This window comes from Salmo salar, chromosome ssa19, assembly GCF_905237065.1.
Source record: "Salmo salar chromosome ssa19, Ssal_v3.1, whole genome shotgun sequence".
Taxonomy (NCBI): domain Eukaryota; kingdom Metazoa; phylum Chordata; class Actinopteri; order Salmoniformes; family Salmonidae; genus Salmo; species Salmo salar.
Window position 1 is genome coordinate 74,490,836 of NC_059460.1, and position 26,744 is coordinate 74,517,579.

General features: G+C 42.7%; 1 protein-coding gene across 1 annotated transcript in view; it reads left to right on the forward strand.

Annotated features, from left to right (window-relative positions):
* The first annotated feature begins 576 nt into the window (after positions 1–576).
* Positions 577–26,744, forward strand: part of hs6st1b (heparan sulfate 6-O-sulfotransferase 1b) — a 98,740-nt gene continuing 72,572 nt past the window's right edge. Inside the window, exon 1 of the mRNA XM_014159644.2 lies at positions 577–1,453. Within this exon, the coding sequence (XP_014015119.2) occupies positions 936–1,453 (518 nt within the window). The 5' untranslated portion in view covers positions 577–935. The remainder of the gene's footprint in view (positions 1,454–26,744) is intronic.

Sequence of the window (26,744 nt, forward strand, 5' to 3'; positions counted from 1 at the left end):
TCTCTTGATAAGTGTGTGAATTTTAAAATGTTTCTATCCTGCTAAGCATTCAACATGTAACAGGTACTTTTGGGTGTCAAAGAAATTGTATGAAGTAAAAAGTACAGTACATTATTTTCTTTAGGAATGTAGTGAAGTAAAAGTAAAAGTTGTCACAAATGTAAATAGTAAAGTAAAGTACAGATACCCCCCAAAACAACTTACTGTAAATAGTACTTTAAAAGTATTTTTACTTTCGTACTTTACACCACTGATGTTTTCCACCATAAATTGTTTCACTGATATTACACCTACAAATGCTTGTTTTTTCAATTATATTTACATATTTTGATTGTATCCTTGCGATAAATGAGTCTCGCATTATAAAAAAACATTGTAGATACTATATGGCCTAAAATATGTTGTTAATTCATCTCAGAATTGTTCATCTCATAAATGTTTTGTAGATAAATAATTCCACTGTGGGCGTTGTAATCCAAACCAATAAATAAATGTGTAGGCCTATCCGTAGCTTTTCTTTTCTCGCGTGTGTGTTAAATGTAGCCTACGTGAATATGTGCAAATGTGTGTTGAGAAGTGGGTGTCGCTGTGCATGCTGGTCCAACAGTAACAGAAACACGGTGCAGAGAGGGCAGACACTTCCAACGCTGCTTACTTTGTTAAAATGCGAACAGTGCTTCTGCGCGAGCTGTGAGTCCTGTGACTATTGGTGTAGGGTTCAACGTCGATTGTGATCTGCAGTTTTGGATTTTTGCCAACTCGGATTGAGTTTTGCTAGGCGAAAGCGGGAGCGATACAATGTATCCATGCCCGACCTCTCATTGCTTCGCGGTCCTCTGACGAGCTCAAACCCACTGTCTATGGAGGGACAAACGAAAAGCGCAACGCTCAGGTACCAAGTACCCCCATTTCGGTTATCTGGGAGATGGTAACAAATGAACGGCACTGGAGGGAACATGGTTGAGAGGACCAGCAAATTTTTGTTGATCGTCGTCGGATCCGTCTTCTTCATGCTGATTCTATATCAGTACGTGGCTCCTGGGGTGATGAACTTCGGGTCTCCGCAGGGGTACCTCGCCGAGGACAACATGGATATTTTCCCCACTCCGGATCCCCATTATGTGAAAAAGTACTACTTCCCTGTCAGGGACTTGGAACGCACCGTTGATTTCGAGATCAAGGGTGAAGATGTGATAGTGTTTCTTCACATACAGAAAACTGGCGGAACCACTTTTGGCAGGCATCTGGTACAAAATGTTAGACTAGAAGTCCCGTGTGATTGCAGACCAGGGCAGAAAAAGTGTACATGTTACCGTCCCAACAGAAAGGAGACCTGGCTGTTTTCGAGGTTCTCCACTGGCTGGAGTTGCGGGTTACATGCGGATTGGACTGAACTCACAAACTGCGTTCCTGGAGTGCTCAACAAGAGAGAAAATAAATCTAAAAAACTGAGGTATGTGCGGAATGTTTTGACATTTTATATTAGTCTTAAATCTCCTCAGTTTTGCTTCTCTTACGGGCATTGTAGTAGGCTATGTCGCATTAGGAAAATAACCCTATCTAATGATAACGTTATTCATCCATGAGGCGTACATGAAACGCCGCATATTAGAATAAAGAGCCACACATCCATAGTCTATGCTGTTGCCCCCTGGCCCCCCTCTCAACCCAGCGTGCGGTGTAAACATCATCTGCCTCTAAAAGTGGAAAATGACTGCGTTAACAACAGTTCTTGTAAACACTGATGATATGGATTCCTGTTCTGTATTTGCAATATCACATCGGGGTCCTCAGGAATAGCAAGTACACTTTGACCACCACCTATTTTGACATGACATGCTACTTGACCAGGCATCCACATTATTTAGCCCACTATACAATAAAATGATTATCTACGTAATCAATTCACTTGATCTCAAACCATTGTTTTGCATCGAGTGCTGCTGGACCAGACGGAGTCCCCCTCATGCTTCATAAATTCAGATTCCACCTCAGTGTTGAGAGATGTGTTGTACAGGCCTGCTTTGCGAACTTCGCAGGGCTTTGTTATTTGCGCTCTAGCAACATCTAATACTATTTTGGACAACCGAGATGACGGAGATCCTCTGTGGAAATCTTCCTATTTATTTGGGCAGTAGAGGGTTCCCTAGTTGAGTCCAGGGCTCCATGGGATGGCACCGTAGTAAACCAGGAGCTTAACACTTGACAAGTTCTATCAAACAGCATCAGCACTGCATTAAGTCCTGTCAGTGTGAAGACATCATACTGATTGCAGTCTTCTCCACTTCAAATCAGAATAAGACATTGCATCACTCCATCTTGTATAAACCGGGGTACATTTCAACAATCTATTGTGCTCCCTAGCTGGGGATCACGCCATTGTGAGTCGTTTCACCTATCACTTTGCTTCTAGGTTTAAGGTATGTAGGCCTAGATGGGGTGTGCCACTCACCACTGGTCCAGGGACATCTTTGTTTTGCTCATACCCTTATCAGTTGTAATAGTCAGTCCCAGTGCTGGGTTTTATTGGACTGACGAGAACCGAGTTCCACATTGGGGCTGAACATTTTACAAACAAATCATCAATACCATCAAATCGTACAAAATTATGAAGGTTGGGCCACAATTTCAAGAGGGCAGTTTACTCACTCAGTGGCCAGTTTATTAGGTACACACATCTAGTACCCTGCCCAGTCCCCTCTTTACCTTCAGAACAGCTTGAATTTTGGGGCATGGATTCTATGTTCATATATGCTGTGGCATTCAAATGTCGCTTAGTTAGTATCAAGGAACCGAACGTGTGCCAGGAAACCATTCCCCACACCATTACACAGTTGACACCAGGCAGGATGGGGCCATGGACTTGAGATGCTTACGCCAATTCCTGACTCTGACATCAGCATGACGCAACAGGATCCAGGATTTGTCAGACCAGGTCATATTTTTATTCTCCTCAATTGTGCAGTGTTGGTATTCGCCTGCCCACTTGAGCAGCAGCTTCTTGTTTTTAGTTAATAGGAGTGTAACCCGGTGTGGTCGTCTTCTGCAATAGCCCATCCGTGACAAGGACCAACAAGTTGTGCATTCCGAAATGCTGTTATTTGTCAGTTTGTGGCCCGCCTGTTAGCTTGCACCATTCTTGCTATTCTCCTTCGACCTCTCTCATCAAAAAGCTGTTTTCGCCTACCGGACTGCTGCTGACTGGATTTTTATTTATGTTTGTTGCACCATTCTCTGTAAACCCTAGATGCTATCGCATGTGAAAAGCCCAGGAGCCCGGCCGTTTCTGAGATACTGGAACCGGCATGCCTGGCACCGACAATCATACTGCGCTCAAAGTCGCTTAGGTCAATTCTTTTGCCCATTCTAACGTTCAATCGAACAGTAACTCAATGCCTCGACGCATGTCTGCCAGCTTTATATAGCAAGCCATTTTTGTGAATGGGATGGTGTACCTAATAAATTGGCTACTGTATGTGTGTACAGTACCAGTCAAATTTGTACTCGCCTACTCATTCAAGGGTTTTTCTTGATTTTTACTATTTTCTATGTTGTAGAATAATAGTGAAGACATCAACTATGAAATAAAACATATGGAATCCTGTAGTAATAAAAGTGTTAAACAAATAAAAATATATTTCAGATTCTTCAAATAGCCACCCTTTGCCTTGACAGCTTTGCACACTCTTGGCATTCTCTCAACCAGCTAAATTAGGTAGTCACCTGGAATGCATTTCAATTAACAGGTGTGCCTTGTTAAAAGATAATTTGTGGAATTTCTTAATGCGTTTATCAGTTGTGGTGTTACAAGGTAAGGGGGGTATACAGAAGATAGCCCTATTTGGTAAAATACAAAGTCCATATTATAGCAAGAACAGCTCAAATGAGCAAAGAGAAACGACAGCCCATTACTTTAAGACATGAAGGTCAGTCAATACTGAACATTTCAAGAATTTTGAAAGTTTCTTCAAGTGCAATCGCAAAAACCATCAAGCGCTATGATGAAACTGGCTCTCAGGAGGACTGCCACAAGACCCAGAGTTGCCTCTGGTGCAGAGGATAAATTCATTAGAGTCCAAATAAATGCTTCAGAGTTCAAGTTATAGACCTATCTCAACATCAACTGTTCAGAGGAGACTGCGTGAATCAGGCTTTCATGGTTGAATTGCTGCAAAGAAACCACTACTAAAGGACACCAATAAGAAGAAGACTTGCTTAGGCCAAGAAACACGGGCAATGGACGTTAGACCGGTGGAAATCTGTCCTTTTGGTCTGATTCCAAAGTTGTGAGTTTTGGTTCCAACCGCTGTGTCTTTGTGAGACAGATGATCTCCGCATGTGTGGTTCCCACCGTAAAGCATGGAGGAGGTGTGATGTTTTGGGGGTGCTTTGCTGGTGACACTGATTTATTTAGAATTCGAGGCACACTTAACCATCCTGGCTACTATAGCATTCTGCAGCGATACACCATCCTATCTGGTTTACACTTAGTGGGACTATCATTTGTTTTTCAACAGGACAATGACCCAAAACACAACTCCAGGCTGTGTAAGGGCAATTTCACCAAGGAGGAGAGTGATGGAGTGCTGCATCAGATGACCTGGCCTCCACAATCACCTGACCACAACCGATTTTGAGATGGTTTGGGATGAGTTGGACTGCAGAGTGAAGGAAATGCTGAGCACTTGTTGGTTGCCTATCTGGGAACTCCTTCAAGAGTGTTGGAAAAGCATTCCAGGTGAAGCTGGTTGAGAGTGCCAAAAGTGTGCAAAGCCGTCATCAAGGCAAATGGTGGCTACTTTGAAGAATCTCAAATGTGAAGTAGGTTTTGATTTGTTTATCACGTCTTTGGTTACTACATGATTCCATATGTGTTATTTCATAGTTTTGATGTATTAACTATTATGCTATAATATAGAAAAATAAAGAAAACCCTTGCACTGCTTGAGCTTCCCCGGTCAACTGTAATTGCTGTTATTGTGAAGTGGAAATGTCTAGAAGCAACAACGGCTCAGCCACGAAGTAGCTATAATTGAAAAAAAATCACTGAGTTCCAAACTGCCTCTGGAAGCAACATCAGCACAATAACTGTTTGCCGAGAGCTTCATGAGCTGGGTTTCCATGGCAGAGCAGCTACACACTAGCCTAAGATCACCATGTGCTATGCCAAGCGTTGGCTGGAGTCGGTGTAAAGCTGGCCGCCATTGGACTCTGGAGCAGTGGAAACGCGTTCTCTGGAGTGATGAATCACGCTTCACCATCTGGCAGTCCAACGGACGAATCTGGGTTTGGCGAATGCGAAGAGAACGCTACCTGCCCCAATGCATAGTGTCAACTATAAAGTTTGGTGGAGGAGCTATAATAGTCTGGGGCTGTTTTGCATGGTTCGGGCTAGGCCCCTTAGTTTCAGTGAAGTCATGCTCCAGCATAGAATTACATTTTTAGAAGATTCTGTGCTTGCAAGTTTGGGGAAGGCCCTTTTTCCTGTTTCAGCATGACAATGCCCCTGTGCACAAGTCGAGGTCCAAACAGAAATGGTTTGTCAAGATCGCTGTGGGAAAAAACATGACTGGCTTGCACGGAGCCCCGAACTGAAACCCCATCGAACAACTTTTGCATGAATGGGAACGCAGACTACAATTCAGGCATAATCGCCCTACATCTGTGCCCCCACCTCACTAATGCTCTTGTGGCTGAATGAAAGCAAGTCCCCGCAGCAATGTTCCACCATCTAGCGGAAAGCCTTCCCAGAAGAGTGCCGGCTGTTATAGCAGCAGAGGCGGGACCAACTCCATATTAATTCCCATGATTTTGGAATGAGATGTTCGACAAGCAGGTGTCCACATACCTTTTGTGTGTGTATATGTATGCAATTTAGCCGGCACTTTTATCCAATGCGACTTAGTGACGCATGCATGCATACATTTTGTCAGTACAGTTCATGGTTCTATACATCTTTCAAAATGCATGCCTCATGAATGTTGCATATCTGGGATAATCCTTCTGTCAATCAAATGGGCTCCATCAGTGTTAATAGTTCTGATTTCGAGGTCTCCTGACATTTTGTCAAATATGCATGGCTGGTAAACGATAATGCATTTTGTTGTTCTTTGACAAAGTTGTATACAAAGTTGTATTTTGTCATGGCAAACATGGCCAGCATCTGGGGTTGAATATATGGGTTTACTGTTTCTTTTTTGTTCTCGACATTCCAGACATATGTTAGAAATGAGTTGTGTTTACACACATTTTGGAGCTCTATTTGCTGGGGGTGTTTTCATCTGCACCGTTGACCACTAATTGTCAGTGATTTGCCTCGTTCCCTTATTTGAGCTCTGTATACCACTGGCTGTTGTCCTTCTATTCTCTGTTGTGCCTGTATCACGGAATCATTTTGATAACGACTATATCCCTCCTTTTTCCAACCGCCCTGAAAACAGCCCTGGATTGTGAGGGCCCCAAAAGACACGGAAAGGGCCCAGTGGCCCACCATCACGGATGGTCCACCACATGCTATGCTGATGGAAATGGGCATTTCATGGATGGTTATGTCCAATCACTGTGAGAGAAGGGGGTAGAAAAATGAGCTCAACTGGCCTAATGCTGTACATCGCTGGCTAAGGGCATCAATTATGTCCTGAAGCGCGGGTGTAATCTGGCTCTGCTGCCATCAAGCCTCCTTAGTTTTTACAGTGCATCACAACCTCCAGCTCTGACTGATCGAGCCCTGTCAACAAGGACCCCCCCCCCCACTCTGTTTTTAACAACATGGATTGAATGCACCACATTTGAAAAATCTGATCACGGCCTTTCCAGCTGCTCATATTTTTTATTGTAGCATACACATCATGACATGACATCTATGTGATAATGAACGTGCTACATCCACAATAAATTGCGGTCTAACATAATCACGTGTGGTAATCTGAAGTAAGCAGGAAAATGCCAGGGGAAGATAGTTGTGTTTGCAAATACATTCCAATGGAGCACCTCTGGATTTTTTAATGTAATCAATATCTGATAAGAGCGAAAGCCATCAGTCATTTAAATGATGTATATTTAAAAATCAAGATGAGTTCTCATCACGTCGTACTGGGCATTCCAAACCTGTCTGTCCTTTTTGAGCACTAATAACCCTGGTTACCCTTTTTGCAGTTTTGAAAGTGGCTCCCGGAGTTGCAACTCAATATTAGGAAGGTGTCTGTACCCAGTGTCTGTTATTTCCTGATAGTGTCTGGTTGAAAAAAATACAATTTACACAGGTCTTTCTAATCAGCAGGTTTTACATGGGTGGAGTTCTGTTTTGTCTGGTGACATCACTAGACTATAGACCAGTAACGGCTCGTTTTCAGGTTACATATCCCTCCCGTTAGGCTCCTCCAATTAGAACCCGCTCTCAGACCACTCCCAGACAGTCCTAGCAAAATTCTTGCTTGTCCATTTTAATGGCTTTGGTCATTTTAATGAAGCTTTTTCAATCAGGTACTTCATTGTTGGCCAGAAATTATTTGATATTTAGAGGGAAAAACAGCTGCATTGGACATTCAAGGCTTTGAAGGTTGGAAATGCAAGAAAATAAAGCAAGCCTGAGTGTTCTCACAGCAAAACCTCTGTGGAATGGATTTTTCAGGGTACTCCAATGAAATATCAAAAGTTCTTCCCTCAAAAGTAATGGTGTCTTGTTTTTATTTGTTTTTCCAAAGTCAAGCTTCATCACTGTCGTGGCAATAACAGCTGCAGTGAATGAGGTGTTACGAGCCAACAAGTGCCTCAAACTAACCGATGCACAGAACATCACCCTGTGTTTGTGTGTCACATGAGTATGTTCATATCACCCATGTCCGCCTCTTCCATATTATGCTTTCCTTACATCCTTGCTGCCTCAAGCAGAAATAGGCCCAGTTCTAATCAGCTTGCATGATTGTAGAGTCGCTGAAGAATGAAGGCAGATCTTTTTTTCATGGTGTGTCAACAACACTTCTGCTTGCGTCAGTTTGTGGGCATGTAACCTTGGGCAGACTGTTACTCTCATTCTGTGTGTTTTGTTTTGTCTGGAACAGCTGTGTTTATTTGTGAGGGACTGTGTCAGGAGCAGTAGCGATTTTAGCATGTAAATCTTGCTGGGGCAAACAAAACAAAAAAATGTGGGATGCATGCCAGCAAAGCCACAACACTAAACAATACATTATTTGCATGATAACAGTGACAAACAGTGCCCACAAACTGTTAGGGCCTACATAAAGCTGTCCTTACAGCAGAGTCCCAACGCCTTACCACTGTTACACCTGGCTTTCAGCAGAGCCTTGTCTGGCAGCAAAACCGTTCATTCAGCCTCACTTACTGCCTTAAAAAAAACATAGCTGATATGGCTGACTTGATTAAACAAATGTGGTTTCTACTGACAATTGAGATGTACAAACTATGGCGTAAGGGGACGACAAGCGCATAAGAGGCATTCTGTAATTTTGTTTTAAGACATTAATGAGCGAGCGACGACAGACGTAGTCAAAAAATATTTGTTCAGCACTTTTGAAATGTACAGCGACAGAATTCAGAACATGGGCCATTCTTATAGTGTACTCCTTGTACAAGTCAGAACCGTATGATAAATAAAGGGGACATATAAACAGGCAATGAACGCTCTTACAATATTCAATGGTTACATTTCTCTTAAACAAGTTATAGGCTACATGTGCACCACCAAGTTAGTACAGTAGGCTAAATTTAAGAGGTGAAAATAGACAGTTATTAGGTTGAGGCACATTGAACGCTGTTTGGGGCTTTGCGTGTCAAAGATACACGTCATAACACAATTTAATGCGTTAAATAAGCTTTTCATTTGACACGTCAAATAACACTGTTCTATTATAGAATGTTGTGTGTTCTGTATTTGCATGTGCAAGCCAAGCGCCACCACTACTAACAGTAGCGCTGTCAAAGCTGTACCAAAAAAGTTGGCAAACAAGCACACGGGCCACGAACGATGTTTACAATACTGCGTTGATGAAAATAGACAATTATTAGGGTGACGCACATGGGTTACTAACAGCTTACTACTCAACATACACTTAGTATTACTTTCTTAGCTACAGTATACATATCTTGCATGTAATATTGCATATCTGCTCTACCAGATACAATTAAATAGTTGATTATTTGAGCACTAATCTGTTTGTATCCCTTGACTATTTGGATTCCCTATAGGGAATTTGTCTTCCGTCTGTCAAAACAGAAAACATACATTTTTGAATATTGGTACAATTACTTCAGTTTTAAGTGTCCAGTCTAGTCTCTTGTCATTTACAGACATCAACAGTTCCCCCCCTAGGAATTGCAAGTCAATACCTCCAGTATTTCAGTTTTAGGAGTTGACCTACAATACCTGCACACTGAAGAGGATCAGTTCGCTGAAACATTTTTGCTTAACCTGACTGCACTACGCATTTCCAAATGGGGCCTAATTAAAATGTCCAGCAGCCCAGACTGCCAGTCAACGTTGGTGTTGAGTGTTACTAATCAAGATCTGCCACAATAGCAGCTCGCCCTCCACACAGTGACGCCATTGTTCTGCATTTGGCACTGTAGCTTAGCTTGAAACTTAAATGTGGTCTATTTAATCTATTAAAGGACACTGTATACCCCCCCCGATCGTATTATTAGTCAGTGGTTTTGGAGAATGTACCACACTTCAGAAAATATATATTAGTTGGGGATCTAGAATAGACTGATTGCTGGTGAGAATTTGGGTCCCATCCTCACAAGGGAATCTAATTGACTAATCATCTTGTATTCTTTATCATTAGGTGACAGATGTTTTAATTGATGCAAATATAGACACCCTAAACGTTCTTTAAATATTTTATTGTTCTCTTAATAGAACAGTTATTCAATAGCCTTTTATTCAAGATGGAGGACAGTGTGGTGAACTACTAACTAGTCAATATCACGCTTGGTGTATTAAAATATAGGCTAGGTTGAGCAATGGGCTTGGGCTGATTTAAATCCGATCCAACAGGTCCCAGATGTGCTCAATGGGATTGACATCCGGGCTCCTCGCTGGCCATGGTAGAACACTGACATTCCTGTCGTGCAGGAAATCACGCACAGAACGAGTAGTATAGCTGGTGGCATTGTCACGCTGGAGGGTCATGTCAGGATGAGCCTGCAGGAAGGGTACCACATGAGGGAGGATGTCTTCCCTGTAATGCACAGCGTTGAGATTGACAACAAGCTCAGTCCGATGATGCTGTGACCCATCACCCCAGACCATGACGGACCCTCCACCTCCAAATCGATCCCGCTCCAGAGTACAGGCCTCGGTGTAACGCTCATTCCTTCGACGATAAACGCAAATCCGACAATCACCCCTGGTGAGACAAAACCGCGACTCGACAGTGAAGAGCCCTCAGTCCAGCCTCTCTCAGCCTATTGCGGACAGTCTGAGCACTGATGGCGGGATTGGGCGTTCCTGGTGTAACTCGGGCAGTTGTTGTTGCCATCCTATACCTGGTGTGATGTTCGGATGTACCGATCCTGTGCAGGTGTTGTTACACGTGGTCTGCCACTGCGAGGACGATCAGCTGTCCGTCCTGTCTCCCTGTAGCGCTGTCTTAGGCGTCTCACAATATGGACATTGCAATTAATTGCCCTGGGCATCTTTCTTTTGGTGTTTTTCAGAGTCAGTAGAAAGGCCTCTTTAGTGACCTAAGTTTTCAGAACTGTGACCTTAATTTCCTACCGTCTGTAAGCTGTTAGGGTCTTAACGTCCGTTCCACAGGTGCATGTTCATTTAATTGTTTATGGTTCATTGAACAAGCATGGGAAACAGTGTTTAAACCCGTTACAGTGAAGTTATTTGGATTTTTACGAATGATCTTTGAAAGACAGGTTCCTGAAAAAGGGACGTTTCTTTTTTGCTGAGTTAACCTGTTGGGTCTAGGGGGCAGCATTTGCACGTCTGGATAAAAAAAATGTACCCGATTTAATCTGGTTACTAATCCTACCCAGTAACTAGAATATGCATATACTTATTATATATGGATAGAAAACACTCTAAAGTTTCCAAAACTGTTTGAATGGTGTCTGTGAGTATAACAGAACTCATTTGGCAGGCAAAACCCTGAGACATTTTCTGACAGGAAGTGGATACCTGATGTGTTGTATTGACTTTAAACCTCTCCCATTGAAAAACACAGGGGTTTAGGAATATTTTGGCACTTCCTATTGCTTCCACTAGATGTCACCAGCCTTTACAAAGTGTTTTGAGTCTTCTGGAGGGAGATCTGACCGAACAAGAGCCATGGAACGGTGATGTCCCATTAGACACCTGGCGCGCTACTTCATGTTGGGTACCCTCGTTCCAATACGTTATAAAAGGCTATGCATTCGTCCACCTTGAATATTATTCATGTTCTGGTTAAAAAGGCCCTAATGATTTATGCTATACAACGTTTGACATGTTTGAACGAACGGAAATATATTTTTTCCCCTCGTTCATGACGAGAAGTCCGGCTGGCTTACATCATGTGCTAACGAGACGGAGATTTTTGGACATAAATGATGAGCTTTTTTGAACAAAACTACATTCGTTATGGACCTGTGATACCTGGAAGTGACATCTGATGAAGAGAATCAAAGGTAATGGATTATTTACATAGTATTTTCGATTTTAGATCTCCCCAACATGACGTCTAGTCTGTATCGCAACGCGTATTTTTCTGGGCACAGTGCTCAGATTATTGCAAAGTGTGATTTCCCAGTAAGGTTATTTTTAAATCTGGCAAGTTGATTGCGTTCAAAAGATGTAAATCTATAATTCTTTAAATGACAATATAATATTTTACCAATGTTTTCTAATTTTAATTATTTAATTTGTGACGCTGACTTGACTGCCGGGTTATTGGAGGGAAACGATTTCCTCAACATCAATGCCATAGTAAAACGCTGTTTTTGTATATAAATATGAACTTGATAGAACTAAAAATGCATGCATTGTCTAACATAATGTCCTAGGAGTGTCATCTGATGGAGATTGTAAAAGGTTAGTGTATCATTTTAGCTGGTTTTATGGTTTTGGTGACCCTGTCTTTGACTTGACAAAACATTACACACAACTCTTGTAAATGTACTGTCCTAACATACTCTAAATTTATGCTTTCGCCGTAAAACCTTTTTGAAATCGTAAAACGTGGTTAGATTAAGGAGATGTTTATCTTTCAAATGGTGTAACATAGTTGTATTTTTGAAAAATTTGAATTTTGACATTTATTTGGATTCAAATTTGCCGCTCTTGAAATGCACCTGCTGTTGATGGAGTGCACCACAGGTGGCACGCTAGCGTCCCACCTAGCCCCAAGAGGTTAATAACCTGTCAATGGGTAGTCGTGCTAGCCAACCTACCCCTGTAATCCTGTTGAAAGGTGTTCCTTAGCGGTAATAATAGCACCAGTGATTTAGTGCATGGCTGTGGGACAGGGCCTGGCCGACGTGTGGCGGGGTATGGGGGCCCACAGCTAAGTTGCTAACTATCTGTGGAGACAAATGAAAAGCCAAACCCCCTCTGGCTGGCTTTCCCTTTTGGGGTGTGTGTGTGTGTGTGCGCGTGAGAATCTGGTTTAGCCTCACCATTTAAGATATTTCATGAGTCATTTGTTTACCCTGGGAACCTGACCCCGAGCGTTGTAGTTCATGTAGACAACCATTTCCCCTCTCTGGCTCTTTTCTTTGCCCACACTGTTCTGCTAACCAGGAAGTGAAGTGCTTTTCTCAATGATGGGTACAATAGCTGCTGTTTATTCCAAAGATGGACACTAGTGGTCAGTCTATGGGCTTCTGACTCTGGTAGTGTGTGTGTGTGTGTATGTATGTATGTATGTATGTATGTATGTATGTATGTATGTATGTACTGTAGGATAGATGGGGCATTTAGCTGACTTAAATCCAATTCCCCAGGCCATTTGTCAGGCTATCTGCATTAGCCTCTATCCACAAGGGTGGCTACACCAGCCACACATTCCAACTAATTGGGAATCTTATTCCATTTCACTCCCATCCTATCCCTTTTGGCAACAGTGTGTGAACTGTTCAGTCAAGTACTGCCTGCCCACTATAACACCATTAGCTTTGAGAAGAAACTGCTTAAAGTTGCTAAAAAGGGGAGAAGTGAGGAGAGGGAGGTTGGCTTAATTGAAGTAAATTATTGAAGAGGCCCATTTCACCGCTGTCAGTTAGCAGAAGGAGGTCAGGCTCAAGCTATTTGAGGTCTGACTCCTCTGGATTGAATGTAGCTGTTCCTTGTTCTGTTCTGTCTCTGAGCAGAGTGGAGAGAGGGGTCCATGCCATGGCATCATGACCATCTATTTCAAGCCTTTATTTGATTTTGTGTCATGTATTGGAGAGTGCGGGCCTCCTTGCTGAGCATCTGCCAAATCTTATTTTTAGTGAGTCGGGCAGCAGGTAGCCTAGAAGTTAGCGCATTGGGCCATTTTACCGAAAGGTTGTTAGTTCAAATATCTGAACCGAGAAGGTGAAAAATCTGATAGGCCCTAGAGCATGGCACTTAACTCTAATTGCTCCAGGGTCGCTGTTGATGATGGCAAACCCTGACTGCGACCCCACTCTCCTAGCGTGTCTCGGAGTTGGAATATGCTAAAAAACGCATTTCCAATTCATGCATGTGTATTAATTCATACTTGTACATGTGTGAAATAGGATCAATATTAAGCACCCACCAAATTATTATTAGTCAGGAGCGAGCTAATACGGTCATTGGTGCAGATGAAAGTTTGGCTTCAGAATGGAAGTGCAGATGGAAATGGAATCTAAAATGGGTATCATGTCAGATAGGGCACAAATTGCCCTATCTTTGTGCAGTCAATATGTCTGCAAAACTTTTTAGCATTACATCTCCTCTCACGATAACCTGCTAGCCAGTTGACCGGCTCTTGTCTTGAGGATGGGCTGCTTCCCTCGTCGAGTCACTGACCTGACTTTTAGGCAAGCCCAAGGAACCAAGGCAAAGCCATGGCTTTCTGAGCCAGCATGGTCCTCGTGTTAATCCAATCAGATCAGTGGGATTAAAGGCTGTCGGCACCAAAGAAGGTTCTGCGGCTATGCAAATCCTTCAACTGTGTTTGCCTGGGAAAGGATTATACAGTGTACATTGTTCTGTTACTATGTACATGTAGGCCTATGCTATATACAAGACAAGTTAGTATCTTCTTATTTTTGTCAGTAGATAAGGAGGATTGATTTGGATGATATAGTTTGGGAATATTGCAGCATAAACCCTGCACTAATACTATCTGGGTTGCATGAGAAGACACTGGGCTTAGATACACCTGTTTGACTTGATCCTTTAAACAAGTCTTTTGGTACTTGTGGTGATCTGATTTAGAAAGGTTTGACTTGTTAACTTAGGTAGGGCTTGCACAGTCAATTACTGTTTAACCAACCGTTATGGATGAAGACATTCATAAAAATCAAATGTTTTTGTTTCTTTTGAGGGGGTGAACAGCTTACTGGAAACAGGACGGGCATCTGTTGGTTTTGAGTGTGTTTCTGCAGTAACATGGACTCAATGTGATATACATTGTTGCTCCTTGCTGAAACAAGCAAATGAGTCTTCGGTTGCCTAGGAAATGTCACTAGGAAGTCAAGGGCAATACATGTGCCATACACTAGAGTAATTCCAGTTAACTCACATAAGAATGTAAACATCTATATAGAAAGACCATGCCGTTGTGTGAATGACCCAGCCAAAGAAATGTATAATTTTTTTCTGTGGACCCAGTTGTCTTTCTTCAGCCTACTTGTTAGATTTTTTTTGCAAAGAGTAAGGTGTTAAGTAACTGCACTTTACAGTGACACTAACTACAATGTTGTTAACCCTGTAAAAACGCTACTGTAATGTACCGTTACCAGAAAATGCAGCTAGATATTTACCTCGGCGGCGAAACCCTGTGAAAACACCAGGGAGAAACTGCTGCCCGACGACACGTGGCTAAATGGAAACATTTTGATGAATCCCCGCCTTGTCTGTTCGCTGACTAGACTGAAGAGAAGGCCGTTGCACAAGCAGCTTTCCCCTTCTATTTAGATGTATCAATTGCAGATATACCCGATTCAAGTGGAGCAATTTGAAGAACACAAGGCTTAAGAGCTCTTTGATGGCCAAGGTTATCATTTTCTGTCTGCCATTGACTGATTCAACACAATTGAATCTCCTTGATGTTGAGGGGAAAATGGCATCCAAAAAAACGCAGTAATTTTTGCCTCCTGATAGGCTCGACTCATCTATGATTGACTGCTCATGGAAAATGTTGCCTTATCATGACCTCAACACTACCATTTGTCACATGCCTCGTAAACAACCGGTGTAGACTAACAGTGAAATGCTTACGGGCCCTTCCCAACAATGCAGAGACAAAAGAGAAATTTGTAGAAAAAGGATAACACAAGGAATAAATACACAATGATTAACGATAACTTGGCTATATACGCATGGAACCAGTATGGAGTTGATGTGCAGGGGAATGAGGTATTTGAGGTAGATATGTACATATAGGTAGGGATAAAGTCACTAGGCAACAGGAAAGATAAAGAGTTGGTACAAAAAGGGTCATTGTCGAGTCTGGGTAGCTATTGGCTAACTGTTAAGCAGTCTGTACAGCTGGAGCAGGATTGGCCATCCTATCACAGCAACATGTCAGCTAGCCTGTGGAAAATGTCATTCTCAATGGCTTTTTTGCTTAATCAACTTGACCTTGGTGGGGTTTCTTCTTCAAAATAAAGGTTTGAACCAGGCCTTGATGGAGTGGCTTTCTATCTTCTATCACACGCCGGCAAACTTGGGTTGAAAATGGCACCCGGTAGTCATTTATAGCACAAAGATATGATAAATGGGACGTATTCTGTGTTCACCAAATTGATTCTCCCGACAAGGGACAAATTACAATGAGATGACTGATTAGCCGGAAAAGGTTATTTATTTAGGAATTGGTGACCTTAATGTATGACTATGAAGAACAGCGTCGTGGCGATCATCGTGTGTGTGTGTGTGTGTGTGTGTGTGTGTGTGTGTGTGTGTGTGTGTGTGTGTGTGTGTGTGTGTGTGTGTGTGTGTGTGTGTGTGTGTGTGTTCATGAGGTAATGAAAGTGAAAGAAAGAGCTCTGGTTCTGAAGTTTACTCTCTTCCCCATCTTTTCTGTCACCTAAACTGGAATGAAAGGCCTCCGCCAGTTCAGTCTAATAATAGATAAGAGGCCTATCACATCAATCTGAGGTAATCTGTCTCTTCCAACCCCTCTGGAAGGGTGAAGTCCTCAGAGGCCACCTCTGAATCACATAAACACTCTCTCTGTGAGGAATTGAGTAAATTCTAGCAGGATGTGAAGGGAACTGGGGGTGTTTCTAAAGAACCACAACCCAAAACTGAAAGAGGAGGCATTTATGAGCAACAACACATGAATAGATGCTACTAGGCAGGCTAAATTCAAACTGTTTGAACTCTCAGTACTTTTTCTTAGTTTCTCTAAAGTGGAAGGAGTAAATGCTGAGGAGATTGAGTAAGCCAACTGAGAGGGAAACCACTATTTTTGAATCCCCATTTTAAAGTCCTAATTATATTTTTCATTTAGAACATAACTTATAAAGTCCCCCTCTCCACCTAGTGTCAGAGCAGTGGCCTTATCACGTTGGGTGGATACTATTTTGATCCATCTCACTGATATGATGGCTTTCTCATCATTTCCCCGTCATTGTTCTAGTAATGTGATGGTCGTACCAAACGACTCAATGTGAATGAGAAGGGTTCAGAGAGGCAAGGAGAAAATGCCTGTGGTGACGTATTGCCCCTGCAGTGTTTGAGAACTCAAGATGATGTGCTGCGGAGAGGGAGAGCGGAGCCAGGGACAATTGCTGCAGTGTTATGGCAGGTTGTGAGAAGGTTACACATTTTGGTTTGTAATGGTTCTATATTCTCCATTTTGTGTGTGTGTTTCCTCTACGGTCTCGGTCCCCACCGCGGGACGGTTGAGCTAACGTAGGCTAATGTGATTAGCATGAGGTTGTAAGTAACAAAACAAATTCCCAGGACATAGACATCTATCCAATTTACAGTAACTATTACAGTGAAATACCATGCTATTGTTTGAGGAGAGTGCACATTATTAATTTAAATGTATTAATAAACCAATTGGGTACATTTGGGCAGTCTTGATGCAGCATTTTGAACAGATATGCATTGGTTCATTGGATCAGTGTCAAACTTTGCATGTACACTGATGCCATCTAGTGGCCAAAATCTAAATTGCACCTGGGCTGGAATAAAACATTATGACCTTTCTCTTGCATTTTAAAAATGCATGCTTTTTTCTTTGCATTATCTTTTACCAGATCTGTGTTATATTCTCCTACATTCATTTGAAATGGTATCAAGAATATTCATATCCTTGCTTCAGGTCTTGAGCAACAGGAAGTTAGATTTGGCTGTCATTTAAGTGAAAATTGGGGGGGGAAATGGTCAGATCCTTATTCACCTTTATTTAACTAGGCAAGTCAGTTAAGAACACATTTTTATTTACAATGACGGCCTACCCCGGCTAAACCCGGACGACACTGGGCCAATTGTGGGCTGGCCAATGGGACTCCCAATTACAGCTGGATGTGAACCAGAGACTGTAGTGATGCCTCTTGCACCTGAGATGCAGTGCCTTAAACCACTGCGTCACTCGGGAGCCCATATTCTCCATCTGGTGTGTAATGGTTCTGTATTCTCCATCTGGTGTGTAATGGTTCTGTATTCTCCATCTGGTGTGTAATGGTTCTGTATTCTCCATCTGGTGTGTAATGGTTCTGTATTCTCCATCTGGTGTGTAATGGTTCTGTATTCTCCATTTGGTGTGTAATGGTTCTGTATTCTCCATTTGGTGTGTAATGGTTCTGTATTCTCCATCTGGTGTGTAATGGTTCTGTATTCTCCATCTGGTGTGTAATGGTTCTGTATTCTCCATCTGGTGTGTAATGGTTCTGTATTCTCCATTTGGTGTGTAATGGTTCTGTATTCTCCATTTGGTGTGTAATGGTTCTGTATTCTCCATTTGGTGTGTAATGGTTCTGTATTTGCACATTATTTTCAAAGTGTGCCCCTTGGCTGTATTCACAAACTGTGTGAATGAGTCAGTGCAGTGGATTCTACTTCACCAGGGTCTAAAACTACAGGAGAGGGCTGGTTGCCTGTTCCCTTGTCTCATCCTTTTCTGACACGTCTACTAATGCGTCACATTTACAGCTGAGCGAGAAGACCCTTTAGCTCAGCGTGCTGCTGCTACCGCCGCTTATGCCGCCCACGACTTAGCCTACCACTCCTCACAGAGCATAGCGATCAACAAAACCCCTGTGTGTTGGAGACCTATGGTGAGTTCTGTCAGAAGGTGATCCCATTTAAATCCGGTGGCACACAAATAGGTGTCATTTTGCGTGTTGAGATCCACTCCTCTGAGTGTGCATCATTCTTTGGGACCCCCGCGGGCTAGTAAAACAAATGTGGGTTCTGACAGCATGTAAATCATAGATATGGGGAAGTGAAATCCATCCATCTAACTCCTACAGAAAGTCAGACGTTTTGATTTGGCCAATTTGCATTAGTTTACCGTAATTTCCGGACTATTAACCTCTATGGGCTAGGTGGGACGCAAGCGTCCCACCCGTGGTGCACTCCATCAACAGCAGGTGCATTTCAAGAGCGGCAAATTTGAATCCAAATAAATGTCAAAATTCAAATTTTTCAAACATACAACTATTTTACACCCTTTGAAAGATAAACATCTCCTTAATCTAACCACGTTTTACGATTTCAAAAAGGTTTTACGGCGAAAGCATAAATTTAGAGTATGTTAGGACAGTACATTTACAAGAGTTGTGTGTAATGTTTTGTCAATTCAAAGACAGGGTCACCAAAACCATAAAACCAGCTAAAATGATGCACTAACCTTTTACAATCTCCATCAGATGACACTCCTAGGACATTATGTTAGACAATGCATGCATTTTTAGTTCTATCAAGTTCATATTTATATCCAAAAACAGCGTTTTACTATGGCATTGATGTTGAGGAAATCGTTTCCCTCCAATAACCGGCAGTCAAGTCAGCACCACAAATTAAATAATTAAAATTAGAAAACATTGGTAAAATATTATATTGTCATTTAAAGAATTATAGATTTACATCTCTTGAACGCAATCAACTTGCCAGATTTAAAAATAACCTTACTGGGAAATCACACTTTGCAATAATCTGAGCACTGCGCCCAGAAAAATACGCGTTGCGATACAGACTAGCCGTCATGTTGGGGAGATCTAAAATCGAAAATACTATGTAAATAATCCATTACCTTTGATTCTCTTCATCAGATGTCACTTCCAGGTATCACAGGTCCATAACGAATGTAGTTTTGTTCAAAAAAGCTCATTTATGTCCAAAAATCTCCGTCTTGTTAGCACATGATCTAAGCCCGCCGGACTTCACTTCATGAACGAGGGGAAAAAATATATTTACGTTCGTTCAAACATGTCAAACGTTGTATAGCATAAATCATTAGGGCCTTTTTTAACCAGAACATGAATAATATTCAAGGTGGACGAATGCATTCTCTTTTATAACGTATTGGAACGAGGGTACCCAACATGAACTCGCGCACCAGGTGTCTAATGGGCCATCATCGTTCCATGGCTCTTGTTCGGTCAGATCTCCCTCCAGAAGACTCAAAACACTTTGTAAAGGCTGGTGACATCTAGTGGAAGCAATAGGAAGTGCCAAAATATTCCTCAGCCCCTGTGTTTTTCAATGGCATAGGTTTAAAGGTAATACAACACATCAGGTATCCACTTCCTGTCAGAAAATGTCTCAGGGTTTTGCCTGCCAAATGAGTTCTGTTATACTCACAGACACCATTCAAACAGTTTTAGAAACTTTAGAGTGTTTTCTATCCATATATAATAAGTATATGCATATTCTAGTTACTGGGTAGGATTAGTAACCAGATTAAATCGGGTACATTTTTTTATCCAGCCGTGCAAATACTGCCCCCTAGCCCTAACAGGTTAAGCGCACCTGAATATAAGCCGCACCCACTGAATTAATATATATATATTTTTTTGAACATAAATAAGCCGCACATGTCTATAAGCCGCAGGTGCCTACCGGTACATTGAAACAAATGAACTTTACACAGGCTTTAACGAAACACGGCTTGTAACAAAAATAAATAGGCTTTAACCTGTTGGGGCTAGGGGGCAGTATTTGCACGGCCGGATAAAAAACGTACCCGATTTAATCTGGTTACTACTCCTGCCCAGTAACTAGAATATGCATATAATAATTGGCTTTGGATAGAAAACACCCTAAAGTTTATAAAACTGTTTGAATGGTGTCTGTGAGTATAACAGAACTCATTTGGCAGGCCAAAACCTGAGAAGATTCCTTACAGGAAGTGGCCTGTCTGACCATTTCTTGCCCTCCTTGATCATCTCTAACAAATACAGGGGATCTCTGGCATGACGTGACACTTCCTACGGCTCCCGTGGGCTCTCAGAAGGCGGGAAAAAGCTGAACGATGTAATTCCATCCCCAGGCTGAAACACATTAGTGCGTTTGGCAAGTGCTCTATCAGAGGGCCTTTAGACTGAGGCTCGTGCATGAGGGGATAGCATGCTTTTACTTTCACTCTCTTTGTAATAAAAAACGATTTCCCGGTCGGAATATTATCGCTTTTTGACGAGAAAAATTGCATAAAAATTGATTTTAAACAGCGGTTGACATGCTTCGAAGTACGGTAATGGAATATTTAGATTTTTTTTGTCACGAAATGCGCCATGCTCGTCACCCTTATTTACCCTTTCGGATAGTGTCTTGAACGCACGAACAAAACGCCGCTATTTGGATATAACAATGGATTATTTGGGACCAAACCAACATTTGTTATTGAAGTAGAAGTCCTGGGAGTGCATTCTGACGAAGAACAGCAAAGGTAATAACATTTTTCTTATAGTAAATCTGACTTTGGTGAGTGCTAAACTTGCTGGGTGTCTAAATAGCTAGCCCTGTGATGCCGGGCTATCTACTGAGAATATTGCAAAATGTGCGGACATAGCGAGTGCATAGAGGAGTTCTGTATCTATAATTCTTAAAATAATTGTTATGTTTTTTGTGAACGTTTATCGTGAGTAATTTAGTAAATTCACCGGCAGTGTTCGGTGGGAATGCTAGTCACATGCTAGTCACATGCTAATGTAAAAAGCTGGTTTTTGATATAAATATGAACTTGATTGAACAAAACATGCATGTATTGTATAACATAATGTCCTAGGGTTGTCATCTGATGAAGATCATCAAAGGTTAGTGCTGCATTTAGCTGTGGTTTGGGTTTGTGACATTATATGCTAGCTTGAAAAATGGGTGTCTGATTATTTCTGGCTGGGTACTCTGCTGACATAATCTAATGTTTTGCTTTCGTTGTAAAGCCTTTTTGAAATCGGACAGTGTGGTTAGATTAACGAGAGTCTTGTCTTTAAAATGGTGTAAAATAGTCATATGTTTGAAAAATTGAAGTTTTTCTTTTGAGGTATTTGAATATCGCGCCACGGGATTACACTGGCTGTTGAGTAGGTGGGCGTCCCACCTAGCCCATAGAGGTTAACGAAACACGGCTTGTAACAAAAAATAAAACATTTGCAGTAAGCTTTAGTTGTCTTTTTGCACTGAGTCAATTCCTCACGCTGCTTTTTCGAACGTCTTATCATCGACTCATTAAGACCAAGCTCCTTTTGCAGCAGCTCCTCCTTTCCTTTTCCAACAGCCAGATCAATCGCCTTCAACTTGAAAGCTGCATCATATGCATTTCTCCGTGTCTTTGCCATGATGAGGGTGACAAAATGACTGCCGTAATCAGAATGATGGGAAGTTTGAGAGTGCTCGATTTAATCTAAACAGTAAACAAAAAAGTTGTTTGACCTTAACCCGTTCGGCAAGTTCATTGGTCTAATGAAAGCTTCATGCCGGCAAAAAACTGAGCACGTCACGGAATGTGTTTTTTTTTGAGAAAAAAATTGAAAGCTGGAAAAATCCATATATTAGCCGCGTCATTGTTTAAGCCGCGAGGTTGAAAGCCTGGGGAAAAAAGTTGCGGCTTCTAGTCCTGAATTTACGGTAACCAATCTGTCATTGGATGCATTGGTCATATTGTGCATAGCACTGGGGTTATAGCATTTTACAAATGACCTTGACTCTGAAGCAATTTTGGATCTGTTCTATGCCTCACTCATGCCTTGTGCAATGGCTGACTTGAGATTTAGGTCTGTCTCACCACGCTACATATTCAATTCTAGCTTACTGTCAAGACCGTTGATAGACAAGAGGCGATGGTGAAGGAAAAATCCAAAGCCAGGAGAGAAATCTGAGGACGCGAACGTCTGACAAGTAGGCGAAGAGATCCCTACTCCGGTACACATAAAAATGTGACACGTGGGAGAGGAGTCTTAAGATATTCATCTCCATGTGGGACCCTATTTATACCACTGTTATTGCGCTTTACAAGGGGGATCTGAGGGCACATGGGGATTGCTAGAGGGCAATTTACACACTACCAAGCATGATATATTTACTGGTGCACCGAGAGTCAGAACCTCATGGCAGATAAGTATGTGGGAGGTTCCGTAAATGTTGCCCACTGCTATGTTATCTGATATTGGAGTGTTTTGGAAATGTATACACCTGGGTCAGCTTGGAAACTTGGCTTGACACCCATTGCGATTTACCCTCAATGCAGTGCTCTGGATAGTAGCATTTCTTGTGTATGCCCTGGAATGGAGAATGCATTCGCTCATCTGCAGACCCCATTTGTGACTGTCGGCATGAAGCCAGAAATCGTGCAGCATTTATCCTATTTTCCTCCCTCTCTCCCTGGGATATTTGCAGTCATTCTTGGACCCAGCCTAGTCTCCCGACAGCTGTTCCATTGTACCACCCGCAAATGTGCCCATCGGAGCAGAAAAAAGTCTAAACATTAAGCTAGAAGAAATCAAGGAAAGAAAAGTAGGAAGATGTGGAGGTGAAATAAGAGGAAGTGGACAGTTAAAGGGGGGTAGAAGGGTGGTGGAGGGAGGGTTAGAAGAAGGGGGAGGGATGGGGTAGGTGGGGTGAGGGGTAAAAGAGGGGGAGAAGGGTGGTGGATGGGGGGTTAGAAGGGGGAGGGAGGGGTAGAAGAAGGGGGTGGAGGGATGGCAGGGAGGGGTAAAAGAAGGGGGTGGAGGGATGGGAGGGGGAGAAGAGGGGAGGGGTAGGAGAGGGATGGGGAGGGTTAGAAGAAGGGGTGGTGGGGAGAGGGATGGGGGAGGGTTAGAAGAAGGGGTGGTGGGGAGAGGGATGGGGGAGAGTTAGAAGAAGGGGGAGGGATCAGAAGATGCCAATACCCCAGGTTCCCGAGGGGCGTTCATTCATTCTGTCTGCTGGGGCGGTAGTGTCGTGGTCGGTATGATTCCAGGAAATCATATCTTCGATCCAGGCGGTCTCCCCCCTCGCTCCACTTTTATAGCTCGCCGTAAATGAGCTGTCCATCAGAAGCCAAATGTGTTTTCCCCTACCCTAGAAACCCATGTCAACTCTGGCATAAATAATTTGATTGAAACCTGCAGAAATCTGACATAAGTTACCGCTCGTCTTTTAAGTTTCTGTAAAGGATAGTGACGCGCTTGCTACGAGTCCGGAGCCCCAAGCGAGATCTGACAATTCTGAATGCAGGTTTGCTACTCTCATTTCCATCTTGGTATTCACGTTGGTCTACTTCTGTAGTAGTGGCAGTATTACTATTGAGTTTCATTGGTGCCTGTTACAGACCAAACAGGAGGGAATAGAAATGGAACAGACTGTTTCATTGGTGATGTACAACCCCAAGGTAGCAATTAACATCAGGAGATTTCAAATCAACAGGGGGTGGCAGGTAGCCTAGCAGTTAAGAGCATTGGACCAGTAACCAAAAGGTCGCTGGTTCGAATCCAAGCTGACTAGGTGAAAAATCTCTCTGTGGCCTTGAGCAAGGCACTTAACCCTAATTGCACCTGTAAGTTGCTCTGCGCAAGAGCCTGCTAAATGACTAAAATGTTATGTCATGTTTAAGAACCTGAAAGATGACATGAGGGTTTCAGGCGATTTTTAGTCCAGTTGGTGCCATCTGCCAAATACTGCAGAAATCCCTGATTTTGCTTTGAATGAATTTGAACAGGAAGCTGTGGCACTGGTCCAGCATCTCTCCAGAGTTCCAATGTGAGTCAGTGATTTTATTAATTCAACTTTTAAATAGACTACCATATGTTGGACTCCTCTCGCTTGCCACCGTACTCGTCTGAGAACATTTCTTGTATTAAATAAATAAAATGTAGTAGGGGTCGTACAAAAAGACATGATTTGGAGTTTGCCCATACTCGATTTCCTTGCGTCTGGTCCCATTGTTTTGTGTCACTTGTATCTGCTCGGGCCTGGAATATTATTTTACAGTCAACTTTCCAAGTGAACATAAACAAACCAGATTGAGACTTCCTATGCACCTTTTTGGGGCGTGGTGAAGATTAAGATAGTAAAACTGTCTGAGATGAAGTTGATTTATTGTCTGATTGCTTCAGGGCAGCTCAACATTTAAAATGGAAAATTAGAAGACTGGGAGGGGTGATGGGACTGTCTCCCATGCACTCGACTAGTGGTTTCAGTCTGCTCTTCCCACTGTGGGGTAGTTATTAGCCCTATGGAGCCCTGATGGAATTCTTTAAGCTGCCATCTTGGGAGGCCTTCTAAAATATATATATTTTTGAGAACCCAGAACTGAGAGCTATAAACCACTACGTTAGTGTGCTACTAACAGAGCTGGATCCTTGAAAGACCCAAAATATGGGGGATGAAAGGGTTGTGGACTGGATTTAAAGAGTTCTTGTAGAAGGCGTGTGTTTGTGTTTCCAAGGTAACACCTTTTGAATAGCCCCTCAGAGGTCAATGTTTCAAGTTGGAGTTAAAGCACCCCTGTTTTAAGTTGAATTCACTGTTGTGTAGGGTGATATTGAGTGCGTGAGAGTGTTAGGGTGGGGAGAAAGCTGGAGGGGGGGGGGGGCATTTCTCCAAAAAGCTTAGATGGGTCAGTGCGAGATGCGGGGCGCCAGTCTGTTGGATGCCATGTGAACGGGCCCAGGTGGCTGACAACCGTGCTAATTGAATTGTGGGAAAATGCAAATGCCAAACTGTTGCGCTTTGCATGCCGAGGGACATATTGGGTTCGCTTTTTAACAGTGATGCACCGCCATGGTTTCCCATAGAATTAATGAATCATTCTCTCTCCGACCTGGCAGACAACAGCAGCTGTGTGCAGACTAGCTAGGCGGGTGCTGTCGGTGAGAAGTCGATTTCGGGCATTTAATTCTCTCCCGTAGACATTGTCTTGAATGCACAGCTATTGGGCCTGACGCTTCAGTTTTGGTGTTTGAATTCTAATATACCCTGTTTCCGTAAGGGCATTTTTATATTCCAATTCATGTGGCCAATGTTAGCTCTGTATTGGCTGGAATTGTAATGGAGTTGAACCCAACCTCACCTTTCTGGATTGCAATTGGTGCTTCAATCTGTAAAACAATGAAAAAAAACTGTTGAAGCAGGGAAACTGACAATTTGTGACCACTGGTAACCACTTGTACTCTTCGTCCTAGTGTTGTGCATTGCTTACCCATATTCACTTACAAGCTTTTGTACGCTATGTACTGCATAATTATTGTGGCATGGTTCAGCAACACGTGTTCTCTGTGGAATTGTGACAGCAATAAATAGCGGATGATATCTGCAGGTCACACAACATGACCCTGAGGTAAGGGGAACCCGATCGAGGGTGAGATGCTTCCCTTGCCCTCATTGTCCTTCCACCACCCCATCCCCCTCCTTTCTTTTCTCACTCACTCACATTTTCTCTCCATCTCAGCCGGATATGAATTCTACTTAGGTGGAGACAAGAACCCCATCTCAACACTTTCCATTTTACAGCTGTAGTTTAGAGGATGTGCATGGTGTGGAAGTCAGATTGGCGTTGCTTGCGCACACACACGGAGTGATCAGAAATGGCAGCAGACCTCGTAAGAGCTGTGCACAGGAAGTTCATTGGGAGGTACAGAACACTGACAATACAGAACACCCCTCCCGTCCGTCCCTCTCCTGGAACCATCCGCTCTCAGTGCATGCACAGAGCAGATTCTGAAAGGGAAAATGAATGGAATGCCCCGGGGGGGTGAAATGTCTCTCATGGAAGGACTATGCCTTATTCCCCCAGCCTCGTGTCTACTTTTTCTAATTAACAGAGGGGTGGGGTAAAATGGTTGCAGGGTATGTTTTTTTAATTCTTTTAAATGAATTATTTATCGCACTGCAGACCCGTGCTCAGTGTGGATAAGCACCAGACAAAGCCATGTGCTGGTAGTTGAATGTGGGCAGAGGGGAAAAAAGTGGGGTATTTATTTTACCAGCCCTGCTCTCATCTGTGGGATGCATATCTTCCACAGTGTGAATCTCAGCACACCTGAGGCTTTCGTTACCCGCCTGTTTCATGTCAGAAGAATACTGCTGATCACTCGTTTCTAACGGAATGACCGTAGTGGTTTTACAGTTGCTGGGCAACAGATTGTCATTCCAGACTATAGTGACATTAGCTCAAATCTAAACTTCA